The sequence below is a fragment of the Diorhabda sublineata genome, chromosome 10, assembly GCF_026230105.1.
Source record: "Diorhabda sublineata isolate icDioSubl1.1 chromosome 10, icDioSubl1.1, whole genome shotgun sequence".
Taxonomy (NCBI): Eukaryota; Metazoa; Arthropoda; class Insecta; order Coleoptera; family Chrysomelidae; genus Diorhabda; species Diorhabda sublineata.
Genome location: NC_079483.1, coordinates 14,235,158 through 14,256,520, shown reverse-complemented (window position 1 = coordinate 14,256,520; position 21,363 = coordinate 14,235,158). Strand labels below are relative to the sequence as shown.

At 32.9% G+C, this 21,363-nt stretch overlaps 2 protein-coding genes across 2 annotated transcripts in view; one reads left to right on the top strand and one right to left on the bottom strand.

Moving 5' to 3' along the window:
• Nucleotides 1-21,363, top strand: part of LOC130449313 (paired box protein Pax-6-like) — a 112,609-nt gene that overhangs the window by 67,309 nt on the left and 23,937 nt on the right. Inside the window, exon 5 of the mRNA XM_056787051.1 lies at nucleotides 1,089-1,323. Coding sequence (XP_056643029.1) covers nucleotides 1,089-1,323 — 235 coding nt within the window. The remainder of the gene's footprint in view (nucleotides 1-1,088; nucleotides 1,324-21,363) is intronic.
• On the bottom strand, nucleotides 9,785-21,098 carry LOC130449314 (uncharacterized). Its single transcript, XM_056787052.1, has 4 exons — nucleotides 20,966-21,098; nucleotides 17,721-17,880; nucleotides 16,883-16,989; nucleotides 9,785-10,182 (listed from the first exon to the last, which is right to left on the bottom strand). Exons 1-4 carry the CDS (start codon nucleotides 20,969-20,971, stop codon nucleotides 9,835-9,837), a joined length of 621 nt encoding a protein of 206 aa, XP_056643030.1. The 5' UTR covers nucleotides 20,972-21,098; the 3' UTR covers nucleotides 9,785-9,834.

Here is a 21,363-nt window from a genome sequence, read left to right as displayed (position 1 = left end):
ATGGACTTGGACAGCATGTGGTTTCAACAGGATGGCGCCACAAGCCACACAGCACACGTTACAATCGATTTATTGAAGAACAAGTTTGATGAGCGTGTTATCTCAAGAAATGGACCATTCTTTGGTCTATGCTAATAAGCCGACGACTTTGGAAGAGCTCAAAGCCAACATTGAATGCGAAATAGCATCCGTTTAGGCCGAAATGTGTGGTCATGGAAAATTGGGTCCACGAATCAACCGCTGCAAACGTGCCGACGGTGGCCATATGAGAGAAGTCGAGTTCCATTCATAAATGTTTTGAATGTACTTCAACCCGTTAAAAAGTTTTTGAAATATCTCAAATTATTTTCATTTTATTTTAAAAAAAAGTTGTTAAGTCCTGACCAGCAACCAGCAACTACTTCAACATTAACCTTAACAAAACATGTGCAAATATAATTACGCACAGATAGTTGTCACAAACAAAAATCATAGGAAACTGTCAATCGAAGAATAGAAAGTGACAAATAATTATTAGTTAGTTCGATGTGAAGAAACGGTAAACATTTATTCGACTATTAAAAGTTCCTACTAAAGTTATGTGACCAATAATTATTTGGCACTTTATTAGAACATGGAGAAACCGACCCTTAAATATTTTATATACATCTTTTTGTATTTATTATTTTCACACCATCATTGATGTTTGTCTTAACTCATTACAATCATTCTCTTCTATGAGTTCACTTTATTTGATAATTAAATAGCTCTTGCGTTTTTGAATAATTGATATTGAAGTTGTTTCAGAAATGTTTAATTCAGCTTCATCCCTTTATGCTTTCTTCTTTCTCTACAATTATCTCTGTCCTGCAATTACACCTTTGTTCTCCCGATTTTTCTCAGTTTCTCTTTTTTGTCTCATTCACATCCTCTAACTATGATATTTTTGGTCTGTCTGTATTCTTCTTTTTCACCTCAAATTACATTTTTTAGTATTCTTTTTTTTCTGTTATACGTGACCGTCTCTTCCATTGATTTCAGCTTCAGATTTAATTTACGTGTTACATAAATAATTTCATGTAGTATTACTGTTATTTTTATTATTTCAGGTATCATCAATCAACAGGGTATTACGTAATTTAGCCGCACAAAAAGAACAAACTTCCAATTCTCCTGTATCTAGTGGTAATGATAATGTATATGATAAGCTAAGGTTATTAAATGGAAATCAAACCAATTGGAGATCTCCGTCTTCATGGTATTCAAGTGCAAATACAGCGTTTCATCTTCAACCTCTTAGTCCGCCACCATCTATTCTTGCTGATGATATTGTCTCCAAAAAAGGTAAGTTACTTATATACTCCATCAAGTGTTCAATATAAATTATGACGTATTCTTTTTCCGTCTTATTATGATAGTTGATTTATATTTCGGTTTGACATGTTTCTGAAAGCGAAAAATAACTAACAACTTTTCCATTAATCATCAATAGACACCACAGTTGGGCGTAATTTTATAGCTGAAAGTTCAACCATATAGGTTGAAGGTTTCATTTACAAATCTCATATAGGGTGCCGGTTTGACAACTTACCACTCTCTATATTTCGGCTCTTAAGAACATAAATAACACAATACTTAATTTTGGTTTCCATTTGAATTAAATCAACTATTTAATAGGGGCACACCCATTGAGTGATACCTTGGTATTGAGTGATAAATTAATTAATGATTCAGCCACTTTCCGACTAAAAGAAAGTAATGTGATGGAGCCTAATTTTGCAAGGGCATGCTACCAACCGCATCATTTTGATTTTCCAAACCAAATGCTACTAGGGGGTCAATTATTTCTAAAAGCAAATTCAATTAGATCTCACTAGTTACATTTTACTCAATGGAAAAAATTTGTAATATGCTGGTTTTCAGTTACAGAAACCTCCATTGCTACAAAAAATTAGATTTTCTGTTCTTTATGCGAGAAAATTTATATAGTCAGCGGTGGTTCGTCAATAAGTACACATGCATCTTCAAATTTATTGTCCGTCCCTCTTGAAACATCCTTCGACCGATTCCCTGAACAGCTTCCTCAATAAAACAAAAATTCTTCGACCTCTAACTGACAGATTTCTGACCTAGGGAATTCCAAGTCACCTTTCTTTTATAACCTTCTTAATGTCCTAACAGCATGCAATTAACTTAATCCTCCCCGATATACTTGGAAGCACGTTTCAGGAGAAACCAACATAACTACATCTCTATCTTCCACACTGTTCATGACACCCCCTTCTAATTCTTACTCATGCGAACCCTAGGCGAGACTTTTGGATCCACGTATTGAGGACTCGCTCTCTCTCGGAACAGTGAAGCGAACAGATCTCGAACGTCTAGTCGTCGCCTAGAGATTAGGCATGCGCGGCTATGTTGAATTTCAAATTTTGTATAAACGTTTTTGTATATTGTTTTGTTGGTACATATGTAAGTTTTAAGTGGTAATCGAAATTTGACTACTGCGGCACCTCTTCGCCGTTCTAGACACTAAGACCTGCACCAAAAATCCTTTCTATTTGAAAAACGAATATTTGTTAAATAAAAGTCCAAATCGTAAGACGCTGATTACGCTTGAGAAATCTATCTATTTGCTCTGCTCGGTGATCATCGCGATATCTTTGTAATAGATATTTTTGTCGGGTTAATATTGGTATGCGTGCACATGAAATCTGTGCACGTATCATTGTTTGTTTGTAGAAAAACTATATTTAACAGTTAATGATTAATAAAGCTACAACTTCGTCGCACAAGTATAACCTCACTTCCAATATTGACACAGTAGTATCGTGAAATAAAAAAAAAATAGTGAGGAATGAGTTTTCAACTGATTGTTAGTGTGAATAGAATAACTCTACAGATTCACAATAATCATTTCTCTCAAATTCGTAACCAGAATACACAAATTGTGTCAGTTTCAGATTCAGCTTGACTTTATAAAGATTTTATTTCGAAACGTATCAAATTTTGATATCGATTAACATCCCTGTATTTAATTATATCTGTAACCGAGCGGCACAACATATAGCACAAAGTAAAATTTAAATAGAAAATTAAAAATCAGTGAAAATTGTTACAGAACAATAGGTAATCATCCAGAATATGGTATTTGCACAAAGCATAACTTCGTTTAACTGACCAAATTGAATGAAATTTTAATTAATGCGTTTTGATTTCATTAAAACCATTTTGTGGCCGCGTGTCAGATTTGAATTGTGCAAATTAAACGGTAAAAAGCCATGTATCCGACCGACCGCAGAACAACGCTCAGTTTCCATTTTCAATTTCAGTTTAGTTTCAGCCTTCGGCGATTTTGGAATTTGAAATTTTTAACAAATGTGTCACTTGCAGGAGATTTGATACATTGTAACAAAGATATGCCTTGCGGGTAAAACCGCTCTACATGGTTGGTAACATAAAATGGGGTGAAGATCGCTGTAAACAGACGTAATTTACAAACGCATCCTCGATCCTTCCCTCTTTTCCGGCCTGGTCTAACAATCAATTCCGTCCGTGTAATGAATATGTTTTGCCAATTTGTTTGATCTTTCAATAAAATACTGTTTCTTTTTAAAATTGACAGACAGACACATAACGATTTAATTACGTTCTCTTCTTTGATTTTTTTCTTTTGTTATCGTTTGGTAATATACTGAATGTTCATTTACGTAAGAAATTAACAAATGATCGTGAGGTATGTACAGGGTGTTCTGGAACTTGATTAAAAAAATTCGAGAGTGAATAGAAGTTGTAGGCGTAAAGCTGCGAAATCAGAACTAAGATATAAGTATATTTTCTAAATTATATGAAATTATATGATGATTACGTATGTCCATATAGTGTGTTTGACTGAATAAATAATTCTACACTACTATCTGAAGGCCAGGGGCAGCTCATGTCCAATGGTTAACAATTAGTAACTTCTACAGGGACAACCTGTATAATCTGAAGATAGAAAAAATGAATTTCGCAATCGATTTCTCAACGGGAATGTACTTTTTGTTTAACTGGATTAAATTTATGGTTTAGGAGATATGTAGACTTAGATTGTTGTACATGTAAAGGAAACTATTCGCCATAAAGACAAATTTTGAATAAAATTATCATGAAATGTAATTATTTATTGAAAATAATTACAGAAGGTATTAAAACCCAATCAAAAAGTGGGCACCTTGCACTTCTACACTCTTCCGCAGTCGACGGAGGATATTTCTTTGAACTTGTAAGAAAATTCCAAGATTCTGCCTTATATCGTCACAATGGAAGTTTATTCTATCGATCATTTCGTTCGTTATATTTACTGGTGTTGTATATACCAAACTTAGCTACAACAGACTGTTCCTTTAAACGCATATTTGACCTTGGAAAAGAGATAAAAGTCGCAAGGTGCAAGATGTAAAATTCAATCGCATTCAAAGTGTCAATAAAAATATTTTTGCAAGCTTTAGTCTCCTTACTTGATTATTACATATCTTATATTCAAATACTAAAACGGGAATATACAGATAAATTTAATAGTGGGGTGAATTTTAGCTTCATAATTGCCATAGGTGTGGTTTAGGGCACCCCTATCACACCTAATAGAGGAGTCGAACATATTTATACCGGTCTTTTTAAAACACCCTACTAAATATCTCATTCAACAATGGCTTTTAACATACATTTCCATTAGTTGACACCATCACCCCATTTTTAAATAGAAATATATTAAATAATATCATCAAGATACGTCTACCATGTTGTAACGAACTTTAATGCTCTGCCGTTAACTATATCGTATTGAAAACAAATTTGAAATAGGGTATAAACATTAAATTAGAAAGATTTCGAAAAAAGTAAGCCAGAAGTTAAAACTCATTCATTTATATAATGCACGTGGTTATTCCCAAAAATTCTGTAGTTCGATACTCCGCTACGAAATTTTCAATCAAATGGTTTGAACAGTTAATAATACATTTTCTATTTCAACTTATTGTAGCAAAAATAATACAACGTGACAAAAGATGTAAAAGTACTTTTGTACATTGTGGTTTACATAATGATGATTTTCTTGATCCCGAAAATCTTCTAAACTTATAGAAGTAAAGTTAAAAGGCAGATTTACAGAAATATAGCAATTTTATTGGCCAATCCATGGGTGCTCCTATAGGCACAGTGGTATGTATCTCCGTTGATTCAAGATAATGCCTGTAAGAAAATTACAGACAAATAAATAAAATCGCTTAAAGATGGAAAGATTTAGTTTGATCTAGGTACTGTACGTCCTTTATTATTATAATTGGTTCTTCGTGATTATTAGCCATAAATATTTATTTAGATTATATTTCTAATCTAATTTATTTGCTACAATTGGATCTATATGTCTGTTACGGTACACGATCTAAAATATGAGTTGACATAGGCAGATCCATATATTCCAAACTTCACAACATTTTCGCTTGTCTAGAGCTGAACAAATTTAATTTTGTTCATTTCCTCAAGTAGTTACGAAAAGTCCATTGAGAAAAACCTATTTCCACTTCAGCCAATCCAATAATCATACTACAGAATAGACAATTGAATGAAAATAGGCACGAAATTCAAGATACTCTTGTCGCGTCCTATAATGAGGCAAGTAAACATACCAATGTTTGCTGGAAATATCTGAATGATAATCAGAAGTTAGCTGTTAGAACCAAATCCAACCGCAGATTGAGAAGACGATGACTAATACAATAAAAAAATATGTTCATAAAAATTAATATATTCGAAGTCTAAATTGAAAACGGAAAGTGGTAAGTTCAAAGCTATCGTTTAGTAAAGTCGCTTCAGTGATATCGTGTTTGCAGTTTTTAATGCCCATAATTGTTGTATAGATGAAAGTTGTGTTTATAGTTATGAAAGATTATACAAATAACTCATCTACAATCTCCTTCACCTCACTTCAACCGTTTTAGAAATATTGAGTGTCTTCAGTTCATTACTAAACTTAACATTAACAAAAGAAAATTATATTATTTTACAAATTCGCTACATTACAAAGAACTTATTAACTATTTCTCAATAATATAAAAAAACCCCAAAGCATAATTTTCAATGTAGGTGCAAAATACTCGCCGCGAACGTCTTGGAAACAAATTAATTTGGTATTGAAATGTCTTCTAACGTTCCTGAACATTTCAGGTATAACTGTCTAACCGCAAGCGTTATTCATCCTCTAAGAGGTTTCGTTTCGTATAAAATACTCTATGGTTCTATCGAAACACTCCTCTCCATCCACAGATTTACCAAAATTTGATTCAGGTATATTGATTCATATTATATTCGCAGGAGCTTGTGAGTACGCTGGATCAGTATATAGGTTTGGCAAATTTGGCATGACATTATTTTGGAGAAGTTATAAATATTCATCTCCATTGAAGTTGCCATTAATGGAAACGATATAATTTCCAACAATAACGGATCTCTCGGCCGTTGAACAGCTAGAAACTCTCCTTGTATATGTAATCGATGCCATCTATATTGACAATTCGGAAAGCGCGTGTACGAAATTTTAAGTTTGTTGTACACAACCAATACGAATTAGTAGAAAGGAACAAAAAGGTGGCCGGTATAAGGGAACTAAAGATAGAAATCGAAAGGGTGAGCCGACGCCGACGGCGGTAAACCAAAGAGCAGATATTAAATTTGAGGAATTTTGCAGTATTCTAACTCGTAAATTGGGTAGAAAGGATTAGGGTAATTCCCTTTTAAGTGAATACATTCTTCAAATCATTATCTGTTTTGAGACCTTCCGACGTGCCTGTAATAGTTACCGTCGGTTAAATGCTGGAACATCACTTTTCAAATTATTTAACAAAAAACTAACCTCTGGAGTATTAGAATCTAATATACTTCAACTTCAAATATCAATTTTATATTTTATCCATTTTTACTGATATACCGCCACATTCGTACGAGTTACTTTAGCATTTCCAAAAATCATCAACAGTTCGTTCTTAAATGGTCCCATTCTTATGAATTTTTCGACTAAACAATCAATATTTCTACGATCAGCGAAATATTGTATCAAGGTTCCTTTTAATCTGGATCAATTTGTCAACTCAGCACGATTGCCTCCTAATATTTCTGCTTTATCTATAAGCTTTTCTTGAACTGATTTCAATATGTGTTTAGATAATTGTGGATCATTAAATTACCGGTAACCATTAATGAAGTTTTCACATCTAATTAGGGATTTGTTTATTGTGTTACTGATATCATCAAACGGTTCAATGTTATCAATTCTAGATTTTAAAAGATTCCATTTCATCATTTCATCAGGTCTATTTGAATTTATCATTTCCAAGGAATTAATGAGTTGTTTAAGATAGTAATATCCCGTTTATTTTCGTTATCTATTTCAATCTTTGACGTTTCGTTGATTTTCTCATCAATATAACTTATGAAAAATCAAAATCACAAGCAATTATGTGCACTATCTTTAGCAAAATCCTTATACAGCGGGGTTTGGAGAGGTAGAAAGGAAAAGACACCCAGAGATTGGTCGTCAACTGATTCCCTGCACTTGCCACTATTTCCAGAAATTGTAAGTTCGTAATACGTATCAAAGTCCGGAATTTTTCTTTTAAGACAATGCGAAATTGTTCACTTCCGAAAACCCATACGTATCCTACTAACTGCGCCAATTATATATAAGATATTCGAATTTGGGTTATGATGATTATTCAAAACAAGCCGCCCTATCATTTGCATTAAAAAAAAGTAGTTTGACTTCGATTGTTAACAGTAGCGGCTCTCAGAGTTGTGTTTGATTCACGTTATAATTATTTTTTGTTGTCCGAATCTAAGTATAAGTAAGAGATGAGAAGTTAACCGAACGCTCTGAATCATCAATTTGTTGATGTGTTATTCCATTATGAGAAAATGCGTCACCTATTTGAGAAGATGTAATTCGTGCTTCAATTTTCACGTAAAACATTTCAACATGACATATTTGTGATGTTCACTATCTTTCAACGCCACTATGCGGTTTTCCGTGATTTCAAGGTTTTTTTTTTTTCATTTTCTAATGTAACAGCCTCTTTATAAGTCCTGTTTGTTGAGTCTTTTCGGCGCTTGTATAGAAACATATGGATCGATGTTCGTTACAAAATTATCACATTTTTTCTTCTTCTTCCTGCTGTGTATAGGCATCATTGCCTGTTTTTCTTCACGTCATTGCCTCTGCTCAGTCACCTGGGAGGTTGTCACTCCATCTTTTCCTAGGTCTTCCAAGGCTTCTTTGTCCTGCTGGTGATTTGTCCCTTGATATTTTCACAATTCGTTCTTCCGTCATGCGGTCAATGTGCTCATTCCATTTTATCTTTCTATCCAGTACCCAGTCATTGATATTATCTATCCCGCATGTTTGTCTTATGTTTTCACTCCTTTCTCTATCCAGTAGTGTTCTTCCCGCTATTCTTCGAACTATTTTCATTTCTGTAGTCTCCAATATCCGTTTCGTTTTAGAGGTCTCAGGTCGGGTCTCTGCTGCATAGGATAATATAGCTCTGATGGCGGTCTTGTAAATGCGGGCTTTTGCTTCAGTTCGAATGTATTTATTTCGCCAGATTGTGTCATTTAGGTATGCTGCTGTTCTTGAGGCTCTTGTAGCTTGGTTTCTTACTTACATTTTTTGTCTTCATAAAAAAATATTATGAAAATTAGGTTATACAGTCTCTAGGATAGATAGAAAACTGAAAAATATTTGGGGTTTGCTTAGTAAAAAATTGTTGTAACACCATCCGTTTTCAAGATAAAGGACGTTGAACAATTATACACATTTTTTACGATTTTGCCACAACTACTGGCAACATTGTATTGAAATTTTATATGAATATGTTTTGGAAGCTGATACATCCAATGAATTTGTTTTTATGTTTAACTCCCATAGAAAGCGCTAGTACACGGTTCGTACCAAGTAGTATTGAGCATAACTTTTTGAATATTAGATTTCTTAGCAAAATTTCAAGTGAACTTAAAAATCATTCAATTTTACACCAAAAAGGTGCACTCTTGATAAAACTCGGTACTGTGTACTGTTTTCGGAACATTTTGATTGGAAAATTATGAAGTAATAACCGATGGTGGTATAAAGTATCGATAAAGTTATTGATGGGACTGACGACTTTTGAGGTGCTATCAATAAAATGCACAATAGATTTGTTTTGAGTCACTTTAAGGATCGCTTAGTGTAAAAGGACGGAGAAAGCATGGAAGTGAAGATCATACAAGATAATCCAATAACAAAAGGTCATACAGCGAAAATAAAGTGGTAGAAAGATAGAAAGAATATATTGCAAACTTAATCATGAAAAACAAATATTCAAACAAAAGATTTGACGAAACGGTTGAAGAAGATAAAAAAGGACCATCTATGATCAAACAGAAGAAGCCTCTTATCTAATAATCAAAATATTGGATGAGATAACTAGAATAAAGCATACAGGATATATCATCAGAAGTGCGAGGACTTTTACGATTTTCGTTTGAATTCACAAAAAATAATTTCATCACCATAATTACCAATCAAGTTAATGAATATAGACTGAAGGTTAGATTATTGAATAACGCATCCATGTTGACTGAAGAAATTTCTGTTGAAGGAAGTACATGCTTACTTATACCTTATTGCTGATAAAAATATAACATCCCAATGGAATTTGTTCCGGTAGAATAAGTTTTTTCATTACAATATATCTTGAAAAAGAATCTGTTCTAAATACATAAATAACTCTACTTAGGATAAGTGAAAGATTTTATTTTTCAAACATTACAATAAATAGAACTTAATTACTGGTAAATTTGAACGAAGGACGAGCTGTAAGGTGTTACAAGAGAAGACTGCGATACATATCCAGCAAGAACGGGTATTGTTTGAATTGGTAGAGGCTGAACTTGTTCCACTTGAACTGGTACATTTTCGTGGTCTTGTACAACTTCTGGAAACTCTTCTAAGCGGGCTGGAGCTGCATTTTTGCTATTTTGGGCGGGTACAACTCTTAATGGTGAAGCCAAAACCAACTTTTGTGATGTTTGAGGAAGAATGAAGAAGAATTGATTAGGTTGTTGAGCTGAAGATTTTTCTAATTTTTGAGATTGTGATTTTCCGGGTGATGGTATAACTTGGATATTTTCGGCCTAAAACAAATAAAATCTATTGGTCTACCCATCTACTGAGTACGTATAATAAAAATTAGTCTGAGTTAACCTCGTATAGCTAGATGCTTATAAACTAATAGGAAATATTGTGAAAATTAGGATATTTTCAAACGAATCTTTGTTGTGTGTTACTATTTTTTCTAGTACGCATCTTCATTTGTTGAAACAACTAAAAACAAATATTGTTAATCCATTTCAGTTGGTCATTTCGCTTTAGTAAGATCGTATATCTAGAATGGAATACGAGTATTAGCATCAAGTTTGGTTTTATTTAAAAAAAAGTGTGAAATATAGTCACGAAATGTTAAATATCTTTATGGTGATACCGTACTAACTTTGAAAACTGTTTACAAATATCAAAACCGTGGAAATTGCTCATATGAGGAAAAGGAGAGATCGAAACGTCCCTAGACCTCAATAACGGATGAAACTATGTGAAAAACGGAGGAATATCTGTGTATACGAGAACCCACGGCTTTCTTCTTCATGATAACAAAGCTTTTAATTCCTAGATGTTTGATATTTCCGGGTTTTTGACCGATGAAAGGCTTCTTCTTATGTAAATCCAATACGCACTATACGAAATTTGAAAATTACCTTTTTATTACGTTTTTAAATAAATAATTCACAGTATTTTTTTATCAAATCTCGTAGGTTTTAGATACAGTTGGCTTGAATGTAATTTTTTATCAAGGTACGACTGATGGATATAGATAAAAGTTCGAGTTCAGTTAATTTAGATCATACACCTCACGAGTGTTGGTTAGTACAGTCAATGCAGAAATTATTTAGTGAACTGTTGTGATCGTTCTGTGTTCGTTACTTTGAAAATGCCTTTGAACAGTAGTGTGAAAAGCAAGGTTCTGGATGGACAAAGCAGACAATTGTCAACAACGTTTTAAGATTTATGCAGGCAGGCAGGCAGGCAACGGCAGATGGAATAAGGATTCCTCTTGTGGAGGTAAAAAGTAATGGTAGAAATAAGTCAAAATGTACTAATAATTATTTTTTATCGTCGAAAGTTCAAGAACGAGTAGCAGATGCGTAAGAGCCGTAAGGAAAATTAAATCAGAGATGAAAAAAATAGAAGAAGGTGAACAGGAAACGTTTTCAACTCCAAATAAAAAGAGAGTGAAACATTCAAACCTCACAATGGATGATGATAATGTGGCTATTTACGTAGATGCATAGTTAATTTCCATATCACAGAAAAAAGAATTCCTACGCTCAGGGTGATTCATAGAAATATCATTGGCGATATGGACTATTAGGGTTGCGAAGAGTCTTTGAGAAAAAACATTCATAAACTTGGATTGTAAAAACGAACAGAAAAATATGAATGGAGCGCCAGTCCATTCGACTACTGAGAATAGAATTCTTAAACAAAATGAGGACCTACAGAGAAGAGGGTCGACCTATTATTTACATGGCAAGAAACTTATATTCACGCTACACACACGCAGCAAAAAAGCTGGAGTGATAATACCGAGGATGGTCTAAAAAAACCTGTCAGTAAAGGGCAACGTTTAATCATAATACATACAGGTGGAGAAAATGGATGTGTGGCTAATGCTTATATAAGATAGAAATCAAATTGCAATACAGGTGATTATCATAATGAGATGAATTTTGATAATTATAAGAAATGGGTGTCAAAACAGTTGATTCCGAATTTGCCACCAAAGAGCGTTGTGGTTATCGATAAAGCGCCTTATCATAATAAACAAATGTCTGTACTGGTGGTATTAAAATCGTCATTGGCTGTAGTATATTATTTTTTAACCCTCAACATCACTGTTCTGGATCTATTCCTCTTCCTTCCAGGTTTGTATTTCATAATATATTCGATGAATATGATGTCAAGCTTCTGAAGAAGTAGGTGATAATAAAGAAATTTCGTAGTTGTACTTTGTCTTGTTAGTTTAGCAAAACCACAGTATATGTAATTATCGATTGTTCTGAATTTGGAGCACCGTATATTGCTAATAGAAAATGTGTAACAGCATTGATAATGACATTCCGAGAACAATTTTCTTGTTGGAGTATTTCTGCAAAATTGTTTAAATTGGGTCTTTTACCAAACATCTTATTTTTTTTTATTAATAATATACAGCACTTTCACTAAAGTCACTAAAGTGAGTCAGGAACCATCCATTTACTGTACTCTGAGAGTATTTATTGTGGGAGATGTTCTAGCCATATTCTCTTTTCTAGTGTCTAGTTGAATAGATTATTTCTTAATTCATTGTTGTAGTCTTTGAATCGAATTTTGTATCTTCAGGAAAAGTTCTTTATAACATCTTTGATTAGTGGGATTTTAAGATCTTTATGAATTGTTTGATTAGTAACGTACCAGGGGGCTCCACTCAACGTTTTGGATTGGAATATTTGAAGTATTTTCGTAATTGACTGCAGCCCCATAGCTCCATTCCACACGAATAGATTGGTACGAATGTAGTTTTGTAGATGAGTAATTTATTTTCGAGTCTCAATTGAGACCTTTTGTTGAGTAGCCACTGCATATTTTTTAGTGTCAAATCTAACTGCTATCTCTTGTTTTTCATATGTGTTTTCCATGTGAGTTTTTCATCTAAATGCAAACCTAAGTACATACTTGAGAACTGGGAATATTATTGATGAACATTTCCTGATGAACAGATTTTCTTGTTGCTCTGATTTACTGGAATTGACGTTAATTTTCCACTGATGGATCCTGTTTTGTAACGAATTTAGATGATTTTGTACTTTTACATCTTGATGACTTTCAATTTTCCTCCTCTAAAAAGTTGTATCACATCGAATCTTGGCATGTAGAAACAAAATATTTTTCTTGCAATGTGGATACTTGTTGAGGCTATCAGTCGAGTATTTTTTTGTTTCAACATTGTTTTTTCCTGGGTTTTTCAATAAAAGTGATGTAGGTTGATCAAGTATTTGTTTGCACGTATCACTCAATATCAACAACAATTTTCTACTGAACTAAACACAGTCCGACAAGCAGTAGCAGGTATAAAGGGACGGGTCTTGCAACAATGAAATACGGAAAATCTGCCAGTGAATGTCATTTGGATAAGCTCATAAACTTCTATAAGATAAGTATACTAAGATAAGTATATTAAAAAGCAAAACAGTTTGGTGTACGGTAAACAATGCCATATGTGAGTGCATTCTAGTCGCTTTCTCAGCGCTCTACCTCGAAAACAGTTGATTTTACAGAAAAATACTTCAGACATTTTTTGTAGATAATTTCACTAGGAACAATTTTTTAGCTGGCCCGATATCAATGTCAATGTCTTACATCTTCGTTATAAGATATAACATACAAAAATGTATGTATAAAATGACTGGACTAATACAAACCTACACTTTTTATTTCTAACTTCAAATCCCATTTAAAACTGTTTTCTGTGATAATTGATTTAAATTAAATGTCCACGCATGTATGTATATAAGTTACAAAGAAGCTCAACATGGAAGGAACTAGTTTAAAACGTTTGCTGCGGTATATCATAATAGTTAGAATAAAAATGTAAGATAGTGGATTTTTATTTATTATTTGTATGGTTCATCCTATATTTGTTAATAATTATTCCTCTTCGCATTGTCTCAATCTAAGAATCGCCATCAAAATGTGCAAATAATTTGATTTGGTTAGAAGTAATAGCAGAAGACAGAAATAAATTCATTGAAGTTACTGAAAATTATCGATGCTTTCAAAAGTGGAATGATATTCTGAAGTGCGACCGATAAAATTATGGATATAGAGAAATAATGATAGACAACATACTAAGACTTTGATTATATATAATAGAAGCTAGATAAATTTCTAAGAATGTGTTAGATTGGATACCCCAGAAAAGCCTTAAAAGGGACAGACAACGTGAATAACCGGTATGACAAAGTTATATCATAAAGACATGTTAACAAAAACTGGAAATTTGGAAATTATAGAGTTATACTTTCATTATATAATATCGAATTATAAGGAGACGCTTAAGGGAGATAGTCAGAAAATATATTAGAAATAATGAACAACAAAAGCGGATAAAGTGATAAATACACGGCTACTAACCAATAAATACGAATTTCAATAGTAAAATTTAAGTTAAATTAAACTCGGAGCTCGTTTTGATAATTATACCAATATTGATTACATCGCCCTTCTTAAGATACTTCGTTTATGCTTTACAGCTCTAAAACTGACTAAATTTCCCATTTACGTCGCGTAAATGGGATCGTTAATGATTTGCGTGAAGTTGAGTATGGAATCTAAACAGAGACAAGAGAGCGACGATAAGGATAACACAACCAAGAAGCCAAAATCAATCAAAATCTCATATTAATGAGAAAGGGCTAGACGAAATTATAGGGGAAGAAGAGAAATAAAATTTCGAGGTAGATAACGTATATTATATAGCTAATAACCTAGCAACGATTCCAAATTAAAAGGATTGAATTCATAAAAAATTAATTAAGAAAATACCAACAAATTTGAATCTAATCCCGATATTTAAATTTATATATAGTCAAGGGAATGAATCTATGAAAAATATTTTGTTTCATAAAGCATATTTTTGTATGATATAATATGAGTGAAAGAGTTTTTTAATTCTCTAATAAACATATAACAAAAAATAATCAGGATAATACATTTCTGTGTTCTAGCATAAATGCATATTTAACTATCCTCGTATAAAAGTATAACGATATCTATTAACATAAAAATTTCAACCTAACGAGTATACAACATATTGTGAAAAGTTATATCCATCTGTGAGGTTTATCGCGCGATTGCTTCATGCTGATCAAAAGCTCCTTCACTTGAAAAATCAAATGTATGTTTGGATATCTGCAAACCTAATTCAAATGATTTTTTTTGACCTATCAATTGTAAAAATCGGTTTTACCATTATACCCAAAAAATCAAAATTCTGTTAAAACAAGCACTTTTTCTGAGAAACTTGCCCGAATAAAGCAAAAGCAGTCTTTTTTCTAATGATATCATAGTTTTTTTGGAATGTGCAGAAAAAGGAAAAATGATATTTGGCAAATATTGCCTTCATTTTTTGACACATTTTGAAACCCAACCAAAGGAAAAATTATCGCGTTTGGTGGAGAAAAGAGTTTTGTTCTCCGTTAATATTTATTCATCTACCGTAATCACCTCATCTAACTCCCTTCGATTACTTTCTGTTACCAAATTTTGAAAACTAGCTTAGTGGAATACGATTTTTGGACAGTTAAAGAAATTATTGCAAAGACAAGGTTTTTTGCATAAGAAATAAGATTGTTTTTTGGATTGGAAACAATTGGAAATAAAATATTGTTTGCAGTTTAGTCACTCTATGAAATCGATATCCTATATTATCAATCAGGCACCAAAAAACTAATTTTTAGATGTAACATTACTCAAAATTTGAGTATTCACAACATAAAAACTATTAATGTTGAAAGAAAAGTTAAAACTGGCCGTGCTCTGTAGATTGCTGGAAGAAGCGAGAGTGTTGCTAATTAAACAATTCTTATCGTGAATTGGCTGTGAAATTGACCTATTCAATTTGTAAATTTATTTCAAATCCAGTGGTAAATCCAACAAGAAATATTCATCTCATTTTTAATATTAAACTTATCATCCCACTTTAAGTAAATACAAAAATATTTCTAGATAAACTGGTTTCAAAACCCAAGGGATTCAGCTTTATGGTGTCGTGAATCTAAGTTTGGGATCTGTGATAGCGATATATGGAGTAGAGTTATCAACCTGCCTCGTCGGGATAAGAATATTACAAATAAAGATTAAGTTATCGGTATATGTAATCCGTATGTCCTCACAAGGAGTTGGACTTCTTTTCATTGATGACACTGTCAATGTTAGGAAGTACAAAAATATTTCTACTGCCAGTTGGTACAGCGTGCTTGCAACTTTGAACCATATTATTGTCAAATGTTAGTAATAAAAAGTATGCCAAAGATAATTGTTACAGTTTGGAAAAGTATGGATGATTCCTTACTATTATTATACTGAGTAAATATTTGTTTTTATTAATTCGCGTCGAACATCAAAGAAACTCAATTGTGTCCGTTGAATTTATCATATTTGTTGAAAATCATTAATCTAATATGAATGTATCTACTTTAAAAAGCATGAAAATGAAACCGATAACAAGTTTTAAGAGCTAATGTCACCTTTTGTCTTAGAATTGTGTATATATCTCCACACCTGTTCAATTGAAGATATCGACAACCGACGGTTCCAGCTAAGCCATATGTAGTAAAATAGAACAGAATTTTTAATAGAAATATCAAATATTGATATGAAATTTGAATTTCTAGTTTTAGTTTTAAAGTTTTAAAATCAAAAATGCAAATATTTCACCACAGAAACTGTGCATATATTTAAGTGAATTATTTCACAAACGTGGGAATTAATTTCTCACTTTTTGGCTATTTAGCTTTCGAAATTTTTTATTTTTCCGCTTGATTTTCATATTGAACTCATATCATCATCATTTTCTATTTCGTAATATTAATAAGTGCATAAAAAGCATTTTACAAAGAACATCTTCAAATATATCTATAAGATTAGTTTCTTGTTCTGGAAAATGCTATGAAATTTTATTTCTGCTAAAATTTTTATACCAAATAATCGTTGAATTATGATTAGATAGTTTTTACTTACTTCTGGTTCAATGGTAGTAGTTGGTTCTGTACCGCTTTCAGTAGTAGTGGATTCTGCATCTGATTCATTCTGTGGAGGTCCATAAACAGTTTGTGGAGGACCATAGGCTGCGATAAACAATTATTATCAACAAAATAAGAATTCTTAATTAATTGCTATAGATATTTCCAATGAATCCTACGTAAAATAGTTATTATAGCCCTACATAAATAATAAGATAATTGAAGAGACTGCGCTGCTCAAACGATTCAGTTTGAAATTTATAAATTAAAAATGTTCGACTGTATTAACTTTACTATTAACAAATCTTTCTTATACATACATAAAAAGTCGTAAACATTAAATTATATTTCTTGCTTATATGATAGCTCATATTCACAATGATCCAAACAAATATCACATTGAACCTAGTTATCTGGGTATGATAATTGGGGCTCGCCTTAATTTTAAGCAGCAGGTGTAAAACACTGCCATACTAAAGCATCAGTAGTACAATTTCGAAGGAGGCCGCCGAACCAGTTGACCAACTAGCTGAGGGAAGGAAGTGCATTTATCGCCGAACAAGAAACGACATTGATTGTACACCATATCAAAACTGAGGAGACAGGCAAGTATGCAAGTGATTAAGTGGATACAGCGCAGGCACGGCAGTATTAACTACTACCTGACGTAGATGCTGTCTGGGCATGGGTACTTTCGGGCACACCTGTACAAATACAAGTAAGAGGAGTCCCCGGAATACCCAGCTTATAGCAGTCTTTTTGTCTTACTTCATTTCAATTGATAGTTGAAATATAAGGGTTGAAAAAATATATATAAGCCTCTCTATATTATTCACCTTGCAAGTTATTTCTATTGGGGTATTCAAGAAGAGGACCATTTGGTTTCCAGCCACTTGGTTCATATGGAGCAGAATCCAACGATGTCTGTCTAGCAAACGGCCGTGGAGGTTCTGCTGATACTAAAGCGATCGTTACGAAAATAACAGCTACGATGGACTGAAAAACAAAGATATTTTGATTTATTTATTTAACCATTATATGAGTGATAAGGTACCTGAGTACCTTTAGAATTTTCAATTTGAAAGAAAAGTATGTTGAATGTTGAATGCTTTGACCCAGTCAATGTTTTGTGGAAATCAAGAGAAATTTTTAAGTCACAATGGAGTAAGGCACCCGGGCATGTCTTTGTGTTTTGTGTAACAATGAAAAAAGTATTTATAATTTCGTACAAAAATAGAAATTACAAGTTCTTTGTTTATACAGAATTATCACAGCTATCGAAACAGTTAGCGCAAGTTTTTCGAAGTTTTCTTTGCTTTCGTTTGAGTTATTTACATATGTAGCAGCTTCTGACAACTGCGACAGGCCCTCAAGAATCTCCTCTAGTTTAACTGATATTGTAGATACAGAAGCCAGAAGAAATCGAAAGTCTTAGTTCGTCGACAAGCACCGTTCTGCATTGCAGATAATGCAAATCATTAAAATTTTTCATCTTTGTTCTACCGCTCAGTTGTAGATTCAATTATTTCAAAAACTTCCTACGTCATTCGACGCAAATTGTGAGTTATGTTCCATGTAAATGATATATGGTGCTACAACTGCAATGTCAATGGTTTGTAAAAGGATACTAGAGGACCACCGATTCATTCTGCATTTTATAAATAAGCTCGTATAATGCAAACAAACATTATACAGTGTCAATATCAAGCACGATGGATTGAAAGAATTGCGCGCCAATAACCATGTACTACTCTCCATACTTCCACCGCTTCTACCGCCGCAGAACTGTTAAGCTTGACTAAAATAGTATTCTAAGTAGAAGCAAATCTTGATTGTATACACTAGGTATCAAAGAATGTACCTGGGCACCTTGTCATTCTGATAAATATGTTTTATTTGTCCCTTATATAGGTAAGGGTTTAAACACAAAGCGGCTACAGATAAAATATTGTACGTAACACCAGTTAAAGTGATTTTACTGGTCTCTTCCTTATCTTAGGAAGTTCCTACTAGTTGAATCTCACAAATATATAGAGTGACTCATATTGTAAAGCGATTTCATAGGCCTATCGGGATAAACATTTACTTAAAGGGGCGTTCAAATTTGAGGGGAGGAGGTCTGATAAAACGTTTCGATGCATTACAAACGGGGAAGGAGGGCTTCGAATAACGCGGTACGTAACACTAACATTTTATTTTATTTTAGCAACTTTCAGGTGCTTTGAACAACATTCGAGGATGTAACAGAAGTAACTGGCCCAACTAGAGAACGCAAAAAATTTGGAAAAAATCTCCTTTTAGCTCTATACACATCGATGTTCAACAAGTTCAATATACTTTTTATAATGAAAATCGTCAAGCTCCTCAAAATAGCCCTTAACTGCTGACATCACGTCTTAATTGTTGGAAAATCTTTTACCACCGAGCCATTTTTCAAGTCTGGGAACAGAAAATAATCCGAGGAGGCTAAATCTGGCGAATGGGGTGCATGAGGCAGCAATTCAAACTTCAATTTATCAATTTTGGCCATTTCATGAACGTATTTGTGAGCTGGTGTATAGTCTTGATGAAACAACACTTTCTTTTTAGCTAAATGTAGCTTGATTTCTTCTCTTAAACGTTGCAATAAGTTCGCATAATACTCACCGTTGATAGTTTTTCCTTTTTCAAGATAGTCAATGAAAATTATCCCATGCAAATTCCCAAAAACCTACACCACGACCTTGTCTGCTGATGAAACGGTCTTCACCTTCTTTGGATGCGGTTCTCCCTTTTCAGTCCATTGTTTTTATTGTTCTATTGTTTAAAGTGTGAAGTAATAGATCCACGTTTCATCCATGGCTAAGAAACGGCGCAAAAATTTGACTTTATTTCTGGGAAACATTGCCAAACACTTGATTGAAACATCTTCACGACGGTTTTTGTTCCATTGTGGGCAAACACGACATCCATTATGCGCATATCTTTCTCATGTCGAATTTTCAGTTAATATGCAATATACCGCATTTTTTGAAATGCCAACTATGTCTGCTAACTGGCGCACCTTCTGTCGACGATCATCTTGTAACGCTTTGTGGATTTTCTTCTATATTTCTGCAGTCGTCTATTGTATTATATAACGATGACTAATGTTTTCCATGTTTAAAAATTCACTATAGATAATCACTATTGATGGCTGCCCACAAATACTAAACAACGTGTCAACTTCAAAACATGTATAGATTGTGTACTTTCTAATACAGCATTTTTCAAGCAACTACAGCCATCTCTAGACCAGGCAAGGCACTTTTAGGACCATCCTCGTAATTGGGACTTTTTGGTAAAAAGAAGGAGGAGAAGGTACAGAAAAACGTTACAGCGCGTTGCATTGCGAGACGGGAGGGTCAAAAATCTTTAAAAAATGCGTTACGAAATACCTGAACGTCCCCCTTTGTACTGAAAAGTAGTTTTTAAAGTAGCTTGTTACAAAAACTGTTCAGCCATTCAAAAATTTACAAAATATTTTTATAAGGTTTCATAAAATTGGAGAACATCGTTAACTATATATTTTTTTGTTTAATTAATTTATTTGTTTATGTTTCACTTTCCGAACAGGTTTTTGTTTATTTGAATGGTTTATGTTCAAAGTTTTCGAATTGCTTTAATGATGATATGATTATACACATACTGTAGGGTTTCATAGATGATTTGATTTTAATTTCGATTGAATACGTTTAACTATTCATTACTGTTAAACTGATTAACTTAAATCTGTAAAAATACAAAATATATTTTGTAATACATATAAAGTATTTATCTTCAAACAATGTCAAAGTCCGATAAACCATAATAAATGTTCAAACATATAACATTTTCTTCGTATTAAACTTATTGCCTACGACTCGTCGATTCCCTTTCCCCTTGGACCCTACTAATCTCAAGAATATTTTCATAATTATTCTGCCACAATACTGAATATTAACACTAATGAAAATTGTTTATTATTTCTAACTTGAGAAATAATAGAATACTGCCAATTTCTTTTTCCATATATTTTTAATTGGGCAAATAATAAATTTGAACAGATATGTTTTATACTTACATTCATTTTTCTTTTAACACTTTGTTGCTTGATTATCACCGAATCAAATGATGCTTATCAAAATTGAACTGGGAATTTATATATGAAAAAGAGAACTCAAAGCCTTGACTGTTTGTTTAAATTGGTGTATGAGTTTCGTCTAGAATAATTAAATACTAGTAATACCAATACACTGACAGGCGACATTGACCCGATACGTGAGAGCTTTTTTTATTAAATATTGTTTGACTAGATTATGATTTGCCTAATTTTTACACGTATTCGATTTAATTGTAAATGCATATCAACAAAAAGTAAAAATAAGAGCAAAGATATCTAGTGATTAGAAAAAACAACTCGTTACCTTTCCGTTATAATTAATCTAATAGATACACGACGAAAGAGCGAATGTATAATAA